Source organism: Panicum virgatum, chromosome 2N (assembly GCF_016808335.1).
Source record: "Panicum virgatum strain AP13 chromosome 2N, P.virgatum_v5, whole genome shotgun sequence".
In the NCBI taxonomy this organism is placed as follows: domain Eukaryota; kingdom Viridiplantae; phylum Streptophyta; class Magnoliopsida; order Poales; family Poaceae; genus Panicum; species Panicum virgatum.
The window spans coordinates 54,991,184-55,003,689 of record NC_053146.1 but is presented as its reverse complement, the minus strand read 5'-3'; the positions used below and the strand labels follow the sequence as shown (position 1 = coordinate 55,003,689).

The 12,506-nt window shown below is 50.6% G+C and overlaps 1 protein-coding gene across 4 annotated transcripts; it reads right to left on the bottom strand.

The window, feature by feature from the left end:
* Positions 1-3,597: 3,597 nt before the first annotated feature.
* Positions 3,598-9,693, bottom strand: LOC120658163 (protein XAP5 CIRCADIAN TIMEKEEPER). Of its 4 annotated transcripts, XM_039936404.1 has the most exons (13): positions 9,319-9,488; positions 8,779-8,844; positions 8,628-8,692; positions 8,408-8,520; positions 7,628-7,703; positions 7,450-7,539; positions 7,280-7,341; positions 7,048-7,179; positions 6,897-6,950; positions 6,424-6,489; positions 6,268-6,342; positions 5,531-6,138; positions 3,598-5,443 (listed from the first exon to the last, which is right to left on the bottom strand). In XM_039936404.1, the coding sequence occupies exon 13, from the start codon at positions 5,167-5,169 to the stop codon at positions 3,847-3,849; it is 1,323 nt and encodes a 440-aa protein (XP_039792338.1). In that variant the 5' UTR covers positions 5,170-5,443; positions 5,531-6,138; positions 6,268-6,342; positions 6,424-6,489; positions 6,897-6,950; positions 7,048-7,179; positions 7,280-7,341; positions 7,450-7,539; positions 7,628-7,703; positions 8,408-8,520; positions 8,628-8,692; positions 8,779-8,844; positions 9,319-9,488; the 3' UTR covers positions 3,598-3,846. The 4 variants fall into 4 exon arrangements, with proteins under 4 accessions (XP_039792338.1, XP_039792337.1, XP_039792339.1 ...); XM_039936403.1 differs by having other exon boundaries at positions 3,598-6,138; XM_039936405.1 differs by lacking the exon at positions 3,598-5,443 and having other exon boundaries at positions 5,828-6,138; positions 7,450-7,526; positions 9,319-9,693.
* Between the last annotated feature and the right edge of the window lie 2,813 nt (positions 9,694-12,506).

The window sequence follows — 12,506 nt, the reverse complement described above, 5'->3', positions numbered from 1 at the left end:
CACCGGCAAGCCCGCCGGTGGGCCGCAGCGGACGTCTTCATCAGCGGGGAGTGGGCTGCTGGGAATGTTGTAGATTTTTTTTAATTTTTATATTATTTTATTTCCGATTTGTCAAAAATATATGTCGATTTTTTTTTTGCAAAAATGTCATCCCGCCGCCAGTTCAACCGGCGGAATGAAGGTACCGCCGGATGAACCGGCGGCAGGTGCACTTAGATCTGGGCATGGGTCACCCGACCCGAACAACCCGACCCAACCCGCCCGAAAAAAACCCGACCCGAGCTACGTGGCGGGTGGGCGCGGGCCGTATTTTTTGACCCGCAACAATCAACGGGCCGGGCACGGGCCGTGATTTTTGACCCAAAACCCGACCCAACCCGAAAAACCCGACCCAAAGGCCAAAAAACCCGACCCAACCCGAAAAAAACCCGACCCGACACGCCCGCGCAGGGTGCACGGGCCAACCCGACCCGACCCGGTGATAGGTACGGGTCGGGCGCGGGCCGTCCTATGCGACCCGTGACCCGGCCTTGACCCGACCCGAACCCGACGTTTGCCCAGGTCTAGGTGCACTACAGAAAGCATGCCGCCGGTTCATCCGGCGAAAAGGGCACTGTAGCGATCCACGAGGGCACTGTAGCAATCCAACGACAATTTAAGCGTCGGTACTGTAGCAATTTACTGTTGCATATTTTCAAAAAAATATAACAAATTCATGTGGATTCGGATGGTGATAAAATTTATACGAAAATTATTGACCTCGACGAGATCTACAACTTTGTAATTCAAACTTTTTTCATTTGGAATCATTCTGGTGTTTAAATAATTGACACAACATTTAAATCTAAAAAATCAGATCTAAACAAGTCGTGCTGCTCATTGGAAGTGCACCGGGAATTTTTTATCTAAACAACGCTAGAATTGTTGTAATTATAAAGTTGTTTAGATCGGAAGTGCATCAGAACGGGCGGCAGGATGACATTTTTGCAAAAAAAAATTCGGCATATATTTTTGACAAATCGAAAATAAAATAATATAAAAATTAAAAAAATTTATTGTTGTACGGGGTCACAAGGCCCAACTTCCTTACTTAAGCCCACCCAGTTGCTGCCGAAGCATGGGCCTGTACTACGCACAGGTCTTTGTTTTGGGCCTAGTCACACCTTCGTATGGGCTTTGCACACGACCATTTGAACCATATCTGGAACAGCGAATCCTCCTCATGCGCCGCCGTAGCCCGTAGGCCGTGCTAGCTGGAACCGACGCGGAAAGACGGACGGACGGAGCACGATCGTCATTTTTCGCGAGGCAAAATTCAATTCCAGCTCCAGCTCGACCGCCCTAATTGCAGCCACGCGCTCTCGGGTCTCCACGGTCCACCGCACATTGCCGAATCCGTACGGCCACAGGCAGATCACGCCGTTCCATCGGGTCTCCACGTCTCCAGAGCAGCGCCCTCTCCCACTGTACCCACCTCACGTCCCCGCGCTCCCACCATCAGGCTGCCGGCAGCGGTACACGCTAAAGGCTACTTCAGTAAACCTTTACCGTTTTTTTGCTGCAGCAGTGTACGCGATAGCTCACGCTATCTTTGCGGAGCGGCTGTATTCCGCTAGATTGAGCGGAATCCCGAATGCCCGCTACGCGCCAGGGTGGCGCGGGGCCCGCCCGCCCGCGCGCGTCCCAACTGCCCGGCGCGAGGGCGGCGAGGCCGCACGAGGAACAGAGCGCGACGCAGAGGACGGCCGCCGTTGCCGCCGCAGGGGAAGGAGAGAGGGGCGGAGCGCGACACCGGAGACGGCCGCCGGTGAGGTCGAGGCCAACCGAGCTGGGCGGCCGTAGATCAGCTCGAGACCGAGGAGGGAGCAGGGAGGGCGGCGCGAGGTCAGGCCGAGCTCGAGGCGGGCCTCTGCCGCACCGCTGAGCTCGAGGCCGCCGCCGCCGAGCTCGAGGCTGTCGCCGCCGCCGGGGGGATCTCGGGAGGGGGAGGAGGAGGGAGGGAGGAGGGGGCGGCGCGACGTGGAGGCGCCCAGATACGCCCGAGCTCGGCACGCGGAGCTCGAGCTCGCCTCTGCTCGCCGCCGTGGTAGTGCGCCTCTGCTCGTCGTCGTCCTCCTCCTTCACCTTCCCCACCCGCGACCGGCGGCGGTGGCGAGCCCCCTTGGGCCTGGCGCGCTCGGCCCAATCGACGCGGTTCTTGCACCGATCGACGCGGATCCGCTGAGCGCACCGCCCACGCATGCTCCTCCGCCGCCTCCACGCGAGCGCTCCTCCGCCGCCCCCACGCGAGCGCCGCCCCCACCGCCGCGCACGCTGCTACGCCGCCCGCGCGCCTGCGCCTCCTAGCCCGCCGCTCGCCGCGGACGCGCGCCGCCGCCGAGCGGATGCGCGTGGTCGCGCCGCCATGGTAGTGCGCAGGGGAGGCGGCGGGGTCCGGGAGGAGGGGGTGCAGGGGGGGGGGGGTGCACGAGAGAGAATGGGGAGAGAGGGCCTCGGGTGAGGGGAAAAAGAACTGACGCACGGGTCTCACTCCATGTTAGTTGGTATAGAGAAGAGGTATAAAGAATGAATGAGTGCGGAGAAATTGAATATAAATACGAGAATCTTGATGACCAGACTGAAATATTTCTTTTAGAGTATGAAAATAAAGTATCACGAATGCAGACAGCCCTCACACCAGAAGGAGATCGATTCGAAATTTCAAACGCATGCGATGCTGCGCACATACCACCAGGGGATCGATCGATACGCGCCGGCGCGTGCGTTACTCCGGCCCGTCACGCGGCGCGCGCGCGCGCCTCGTCCTGCGGCCCAGCCGCCCGAGCCGGGTGGGCTGGCCGCTGGCTCCAGCGCCTGGCGGACAGCGCGGCACACGGGCACGGCACGCTGCCATGCAGTGCGACGGAAACCGAAGGTTGATGACTTTGAACGCGGACACAGGTGGTGGGAGACATGCCAGGTAGACAGCCAGTCAACGTGCCAGATAGACATTCAACGACCGGAGAACCACGCCAGTTGCTTTGACGTGAATGAAGTAATGTTTAGCGCCAACTTAATTGGCGTATCTAGCGTGAGTCAGATTTGGAAATAATTTTCTAAGCAGTCTACTATTAAAAAAAGTTTTACAAAAGGGTCAAATGAGAAAAAAAAACTCTGGGTCGTCTCGGGCATGATCTTGAGCCCCTCCTGCAGCATCAGCAGGTACGCCGTACGCGTCGCGGCGCTTGAACCGGATACCGCTGCCGGCGCGCACTGTGGAGTCCGCGACGTACGCCGCCAGCCGCTCTGGACGGGGCGTAAGGACTAGACGCAGCAGGCACGGAGCTCCAATGTGCAGATGTCACGGAGGCGGCGCGACCCCTCACCATGGGGGCGCAAAAATGACACCCTCGACGCCCCGGTACGCGAGCTCCTGCATGGGGCTCAGCGGCGGAGCTGCAACCACTGCGCGCCGGCTCGGTGCAGCAGGGCGAGGCGGCGGCATGGTAGGGGCGCTATAAGTTGGCCGGGCACGCATGCCAGGTAGATGACGGTGAAAACTGGATGGAAAGTAAACGGAATGGCGTGTAGGTTGAACAAAGTTCGCGCGCGATGGTATATAGATACTGAAAACTTTTTAGTGGCACACAAGATAATACACAAGAGAAGCAGCATACATACAGCCGGTGGATCATATACTATATCCTAAATCAAGCAGCATATGGTAACATGTTTTACACAGAATTTACTACCCCAATCCACAGAACAAACCATAGCCTCAGATCAGACCATCACCATCGGAGAGCAACACTACAGAAATGACCATCCAAGCCCCCAAAACGATGAAAGATTCAAAGGGACAACATACTAAAACCCAAAGCCCAACGCCGTCGCCATCACAGCGAACAAGGTCGCAGCCACTTCGCCACGCTCGCTTCCCGACCACCCGCCGGAGCTCTCCTCCAACGCCTGCCCCTCGTCGTTGAGCAGCTGCGGCTGCCGGCCGAACACGCCTTGTCCCTCTGGCTGCTGCCCGTGGCCGAAGGGGACCCCGGGCTGCTTCCCGGCTCCCGCGCCGTGCGCACCCGGCGCCAGCGCGTCCGGCAGCGGCGGCGAGGCTCCGAGGGGCAGCTGGTGCGGATGCGCCGGCCCGTGCGGGTGCGGCATGCCGGCAGGGGATGGTCCCGAGAAGGGCCCGCCGCCTGGCGAGCCTGGTTCATCGCCAGGCGGCGTGGCGATGCCTGGGAGTGATGAGTCGTCGCCGGGCGGAGGGGTGCCGAGTGGCACGCCGAAAGGGGGCGCTACTGGCGTGTCAGGGCCAAAGGTAGCCGGGGCAGGAGGCGGCGACACGTCAGCTAGCGGGGGTGGCGGCAGCGGCTGGTCCGGCGAGTCGGGAGACGTGTAAGCCGGCGGCGGTGGCAGAGGCAGGTCCGGCAAGTCGGGTGACGCGTCTGCTGGCGGCGGTGCCAGTGGCTGCTCGGGCGCCGTGTCAACGGGCGGCTGAACCGGCATTTCCGGCAACGTGTCGACGGGTGGCGGCGCTGGTTGGTCTCCAGAAGAAAAGTCCGTGCTCCCGGCACCGGCAAGAGTCGCTGACGGCGGCGTCACGAGTTTCGAACCGGCGGTCGACGGCGGTGGGAGCGCGCTGTCCGTCGATGGTTCCGGGGACACCGGCAAGGGTGCCCCGCACTGCTGCCCCGTCCAGGGCTCGCCGCTTGCCGTCCACACTGTCACACCTTCCTTGCTAATAATCTTCATATCGCCGCCGTCGTCAAGGCTCAGCGTCCAAGGGTCGGCGGCATCGACCCCGGTGTCCCACAACGAGTGCCCGCCCGCGAAGAGCTCGAGCCCGACCGGCGAGAACGCCAGGTCGCACGCGTCGGCGCCGCCCACCGGCGTGCAGTCCGACTCCCACACGCTGCCGCCGGCGCCCGCCTGCTGGACTTGGACATAGCACGCGTCGCCGCCAAGGCCGCCGGCGCTGTCCACTCCGCGGCGGAGGTAGGCCGTGAACGACCCGGAGGGCGAGGTGAGGAACGGCTGCGTGCTCTGGCCGTCGACGTCAGGAACAACGGCCGGCGCCACGGTGGCGATGATCTGCTGCTCAGTGCTCCTCGAGATGTAGGAATTGGAGGAGACGGCTATGGAGCTGGAGAAGCGCGCTAAGAGGAGGATGGTGAGGGAAGCCATGGCGATGTGTGGTGAGGGACTGAGGCTGCTGGCAATGGAAGGGGTTGGGTTTTTGAAGCGAGTTAGAGGAGGGTTTGGTGTAGCTTTGTGCAGCAACTATACAGTGTAGTTGTAGTAGGAGAGAGGTGAGCATTGCATGGAGCAGAGGGAATCTTAGTCCTAATCCTGTTTGGTCTAGGTTTCAGCCAGTTAAGATAGCTCATGCTAGTGTGGTTTAGTGCAATTGGTCGGGATGGTCATGGTTCATGCCTTCATGGCACTCTATTGTACAAACCTGCTCCAACAGACAGGTAGGGCATTAGGTGATAGGCTAGTGCAGTTGATATATAGCACAATATCTACTAAGCTGCCACGATGCTACCTGCCAGAATTGAGAAAGGAAGCCTTTCTACCAAGAATTCAGGATGACTTGTACTTTGCCGCCGTTAGTTTGATAGACTAGCATGAACAAAGATGAAGCTCAACTCAATGATAGACAAAGACATGTTGTAGATATGTATATCCAGAGGAGTCACTGATGCCGCCCGGCAGACACACGACAATCATTGCTTATATGAGATCAATTTGTAACAGGGCATGTTAGTGTTCTTAAAAATTCAAAATGTAAAATGGGAAACATGGTCCATAAAAAGGTACAGGTTTCCACATGACTAGCTAGTAACAAAAATGTGAAATTTTGGCATTCACTGAATGTTATAACATAGAGTATAATCAAGCATTGAAAATATTTGCAAACATAAGTACAAATGTGGTAGTAATTCCAGGCATCAAAAGAAGTAAAGCGCATAATCTATCATACAACACTAGTAACCTTTCCTATTCCACTCATGACACATCGCATCATTCTCATAAAATGTGCTAGTAATTCCAGGCATCCCAAGTACAAATAACTTAGCTCTGTATGTGATATTCTACACTCTAGTCCCCATGGATTGTGTAGCGCTCCCACTTTTTAGTTGGGTCATAGATCTGCAATATAATTTGAAACATCAGCAAACAAATGAAATTAAACTTTGTGAAATCAAAAGTGAATTCTGGTGAATAGAATAACATAATTTTAAGAAGCATGGAAGATATAAGCTAGTAAAATTGTCGAACCTCCCATCTTGAGGCCGGAAATATATGCTTATTTTTCTCATACCAATGCCTCTCTACAACCTTCCCCGCGTGAGACTGCAGTCATCAAACATAGTTTTAGAATGCAACATACGAGAAATTGGGAACTGCAGATAAGACATTGCAAACATCCATCACCTCATCTTTTTCTTTCGTTGCATCAGCGATGGTACGAACATCCTCATGAACATCAAAATGGAAAAGCTGCAAATATATATCAGTCAGTAAATCTTTAAACTCTTAGGCCATAAAGAGCAAGTCCATCTGGAAAACAGCAGAATCAGTAAGCAACCAAATTATTCTCTTCTACATCAAATTATAAAATATTTTGGTTTCAACTCCAATATTCTTAAAATGTCAAATTAATGAGGATAAGAAAGAAAGAAGAAACTGCTAGTCTTCCTTGATGAAATAAAAACAGTGATCAGTTGTAAGAAGGTACAGACTACAGACTACACAAGTTGAAAACACCAACACAGAAAGAAACCGTCATGCATCAGTTTCAGTTACACAAATATTTTTTTACCCAAAAATCTAAAAAAATGCTTTAGAACAAACAATGTATTGGAGCAGAACATAATATACGCGTGCACAAAAAGAACAAGAATTACCGGTCCACTCTTGCCCCTCGCTTTGTTAATAATTAATTCATAGAAGCTGTGTTGCTGTCAAACAAAAAGAGGGAACATGGAATAAGAAAAGGGTTAAAAGAAGCTAGACAAAACTATGTAACTTAAGAGAGAAGAAACTAAGTTTGCATACATGAGGAATGATAAGATCCTCCTTCACATAAAGAAGGTTCTCAACTGACGTTGTCCGTACTTCACGGAACTCAGGGGCAAGTTGCTGTTGAACAGCCCTTAGGAATTCTCCAATAGTGTCACCTTTACGAACCTGGCATTGTGGTAGGCTATGTTTTAATTGTGCAGTCCAAATTTCAAAGACCACAAGCCCAGTCAAACAAGAAGCAAGTTCAGTTATGGTTAAAATTAACCTGGATAACTCTCCTGTGCCCAGTCCCATCCCAGTAACTGTAGGTAATTGAGAGAGGTTCATCTGAAATGTGACATAAAATGGTTAATCGTATAGGAAGAAAAAATATCCAAAATGCAAGTTATAGTACAATTGATTAAGATGAATAATGCAATCAGAATGTGGCAATACTTTTGATCAACTCCTGCTCACGCAACCACTGCTTCTTCAGTCGTTCTCGTTCTGCCTGTTCCTCTGCCTCCCTCTCTCTGAAGGATCATTCTTAGCAAATAGCTTGCAGGTCAATAAAGCTTGGAAATGAAGAATCAATCAAAACTCCTAAGTACTAGTCGTAAACTAACAGAAATACCTGTCTGGTAGAAAACTTGTCTCGACAGTTGGATCTTTTCCAAGTTTGATAGGGCCATTTTTCTTTTGAGTTTCTTCTGTACAGAATACCAAGAAATATGTTCATATTAGCTTCGGAGTAATTTTATAATTCTTGGGTAGTTTTGGGTAATAATTTACAAGTCAAGACAGAAGACGCAAAGACATGTTGCCAGTGTCACTAAAAGAGAACAAATCTGTTCTAGATTAAGCCATGCACAAGACCCATTTAATTTGCCTTGGTGTTTCTCTACAGGTCAACTATACACAAAATATTGTAGTGTCGATCAAACTTCATCTCCTCACCAGTTCAACAACTGAAGCAAAGTTAAAAGAAAACGACTCCCACAGATGTAAGCTTTCAAACTCAATGCTATGACAGAAAGAAATGCAACACAAGAGTCCTCATTGGCCTAAATCATCAAGACAATACTTCACCAAAAAGCTTGTAGAATTTGAAAGCTACATCACAATAGGCAATTATCGGAGGACAGAAACAAGTACATGACCAAATTATAAACATGTGTACATTTAATATTAATCATCAAATGATCTGGACTATGCTAGCAAACGAAATATGAAATGATAAGCAATAATCACCACACACTAGTAGGGAAATAGTGAAGCAAAGCAAAAACCTTGTTCAATGCAGTAGACCGCGGATGATACCGATAAAAGTGAAAAGGTCTGATCGACAAATGTCCATAATGAGGTAATGAAACAATGGAATAGTAAGACCACAGATGGGTTAGAAGGAGCGTACGATTCTCAAAATCATCTTCATCACTTCCATTCTCAATGTCGTCACAGAAAGATAATCGTGGATCACCCTTCACTCTCCTCTTTTTCCTTTTCTGCATTTGTAATTCTTCTTCTCTGAGACAAGAAACACATGATGACATAATTGTATGTTTAAGGGAAAGAATACATCGATATTTTATATCTAACAGAATAACAGGCTAGGATGCAAAGTTCAAACTCACTCTTGTTGTAACTTCTGAAGTTTCTCTTTCTCTTCCTCCTCGATCTTGGTTCGGATGTTAACCCTCTGCTCGATCATATGGCCGATAAATTAGATGGGAAGTTAAAAATGGTGCTGGCAAAAACTAATGTATGTAGAAATTGCCTAATTACCTTTTCCACATACTGCTCTCTCGTGACGAGACCAACTGTTTCCTTCTTAAATGCAGTCTCAAGAATCTGAATGTAACAGATATTACTGTTAGCTCGTGAAACAAAATTCGAAGGTATATACAGAATGCTGTGACATCCGGCTTCCGAAAATTCAAATGATTTTCAAACGATTGGATAGCATATATATATGGTCGTCGAACTGAAAAGACAACTTGGTCTGTGACATAGCAAACACAGAAAATACTATCTCTTCATCAGTCCCGCAGCAAAAGTCATGCGTGGAAAAGCTACTCGAAATTGGACCGTGCAGGCATAAATCGAACAGAGTAAAATCACGCACAGATCAAGTATTGCCACATAGGCTGCTTTTGCTAACTCAAGTAAAGCAAACTAGGTGAAATTACAGGCAATTACAAGGTTCAAATCCTGAACAACGCTGGTGTCTTATTAGGAAAATGACATGGGGACACTAAAAATGATAGATAGGATTTGGTAGCGAGGCAGATGGGAGGGCAGGAAAGCCGCCGTGACAGCAATTACCTCGGAAGTGCTGGAGCCGAACTGCAGGAGGCCGGGCTGCCCGTCGGCAGATTTGTTCTTCAGCTCCTCGATCTTGCGGCGCTCCGCCTCGCGCTGCTTCTCTAGCCGCCGGATCTTCACCGCGTCCTGCGCCGTCCCCACGTACCCATCGCCGAACCCCGACATCCTCCTCACCTCCCGTGAGGGAGCGTTACGCCCTTCGACCTTCTCCTCCTAGGTCAGGGGATAGTTGCGGGCCTCGGCCGGGCGGAGGGCGGAGGGCGGAGGCGGCCGCCGGAGCGGGGAGAGAGGAAGGAACAGGGATTTGGCGTCGGGAGCGAGACTCGCGGCTGCGGCACCGGCGAGGGGTATTTAATTATTTGTCATTGTTACGGATGTCACTCCTTCGTTTATCATTTTACGGTGGCTCTTATATTTTTGCCATTTCTTTTCGTACGACGCTAATAATTTGCCAAAATTGCCGACGTGGCAGGGCAGATCAGCTGGCCAGCGCGGAGGGGCCACGCGAAATGACCACGCCGCCCTTGCCTTATCCTTTCTTCCTCCTCTTCTCCCTTTCTTCTTCCTCCAGCGCCGCACCTCCCTTCCTCGGCTCCCCGCACCTCCGCGCGCCTCCCCTTCAGCCATCCCCTCCCCTGTCTCTTCTGTGCGCCGCCGAATCAGGTGACGCCCCTGTTCATCTCGTGCTCCGGCGGCTTGCCCTCCCTCCGCCTGTGCCGCACTTCCCTCTTCACCCGCCTCCTCTCCCTTGTCCCTGCTGTGCACCGCCACCCACTGAATCGGGCCTGACACAACAAAGGAGCTGCACCTCTCCACCAATCAAGGGCTCCGTGGCACCCCAAGGTAAAAAAAACTAATTGCCACCGTACTGAATCTGCTTTGTGGATGCGATTCTGAGTACTTGGACTAGAGCATTCAGTTCTGTTTCAGCGCCTCCCCTCCATCGGCTCCCGCTGCTGCTACTGCCTGCCCTCCCCCGTCCCCGATGTGTTGGTGATATGCTCAAGAGCCCATCATCACAATACGGTTTAAAGGCCTAAGTGAATATTGATTCAAGAGGGATTAGGGTTACTAATGGGCCTATGAGATAGAAGCCCATTAATACGCCCTATATATATGAGGGAGGGGCTAGGGGGGCGATGATCTGAGGCGCGCCGCCGCCTCTCCCTCTCTCTCGGCCGCCGCCCTTGCCGTGCGTGCGGTGCTAGCACACCGATGCCCGGCGTTTCATCCCCGTACGTGTGGACTCCGTGGAGGCGCTGCTGCGACTGCTGCGCTGATCGGCTGCTGGGATCAAGTACGAGGAGCTCGGTTCGTGGGACGTGATCGACTACTTCCTCTACATCGACGCGCGACTTCTTCCGCTGCGCTGCGCGTTTAGTGGTAAAAATCTATGATCTTCTACTCGCAAGTATCTTGGGTTTATGCGGTAGTGATGCTAGCGTAGCCTACCCGTTTCTCTACAGTGGTACCAGAGCCATCTTGCGTAGTTTTTGGTCTGGATCTTTTGCATATAGGTGATATGTTGTTGTAGTAGATTGGATCTATTACTTTTGCACGGTTTGATTAGATCAATTGGTCATAAGGGGTTAAAACTGGAGCGAGTTGATTGCGCGGCATGTGACAAAAGATTAGTTTGTGTTCTTTCTCTGTTATGCATACGACATGTCCCTACCGGCTGGAATCACCATCGGGACTAACTGTGTGCATAGTCAGCAGATTGAACCAACAGATCAAGGTCATGTGTAGATGCAGTCTTCTCAAGTGCAAAATTTGCACGGTCAAGGTGATTGACCTAGTGAAAATTGAGGCATTATGAATGGCTCGGATTTGAGGTGATGCGATCACTCTGATGAGATTTTCATAGGGATTTTCATAGGGATTTCATAGGGACCGCCGTTGCTTTCTCGCTGTAGCGGCTTCTCAAGCGCTACTTTGGTAGAACACGTCGTACGCCTAACTTGTTTTTGCAGGGTGTGATGTGAATGGTATGGCCTCAATGTCATGTGATGATGTATGTGATGATTTGTGCGGCCTGCGTGTCGCAAGTTAACACAACCGGGTTGAGGTTGCACCATTATTGTATAACGACCTGCGTGTCGACTTGTGATGTTTGAATCCTCATGTAATTATTTCACTAGCTATTAGATGTAGTAGCTTAGTATCTTTTCATGGAGGTTTCAATCATGATGGCGATAATGATCACCACAAGACAGGACGGATGGCAATGGATGTCACCTTGGAGCCATGGCGATTGAGCCCATTGTGATGCAAGAGGCCATACTATTCACAATATAATATGATTATATGACTGTGATGTTTATTTTTCTGTCATACTATTCTTTCATGCTTTTACATATGGTGGATGCTTTAATCATGATAGAATAGCTCCCCCCAGAAAAGTTTGAGTTTTTGATACCTTTTACCAATAGCTGCACCTATAAATTTTGATCGTTGTGTGGTAGGTTTACCAAAGTAGAGTACTCTCAGCTATCACTTTTGTATAGGGTGGATGTCGGACATTCACAAGCATAGTATTGGTTTACTTAGCAAAGCTATCAAAATAGTTTTGGGCTTTAAGGCATAGGGTTGGGGTCGGGGCATTGGATGCCACCCAACAAACAAGAGTCGCATAGAGATGTGATTAGTAATTTGTTACTTACCTGTATCACTACTTTTCTAGCCGTGATGCTAAAGCTCACTAGAATTTTAGTGATTATGGATCTTGAACCACTATATGTCATTAGAGGGAAGATGACTTTGATATAGTAGGTTGTCTTTTGTTAAATCAGTTAATGAAAGTCTTTACATAAACTTAGTGCTGAAATCTTGCTTTACTTTAATGTTGTAGATCATGTCTGCCAGTAACAATTCCGCTTTCAATTTGCGTTCTGTTCTTGAGAAAGAAAAGTTGAATGGAATAAACTTTATTGATTGGTACCGCAACCTGAGAATTGTTCTCAGGCAAGAGAAAAAGGAGTATGTTCTTGAGCAGCCATATCCTGATGATCTCCCTGACAATGCAACTGCTGCTGATCGCAGAACTTATGAGAAGCACTGCAATGACTCACTTGATGTCAGCTGTCTGATGCTCGCCACCATGTCCCCTGATCTGCAGAAGCAGTATGAGCATGCGGATGCTCATACCATGATCGAGGGGCTGCGTGGGATGTTTTAGAACCAAGCCA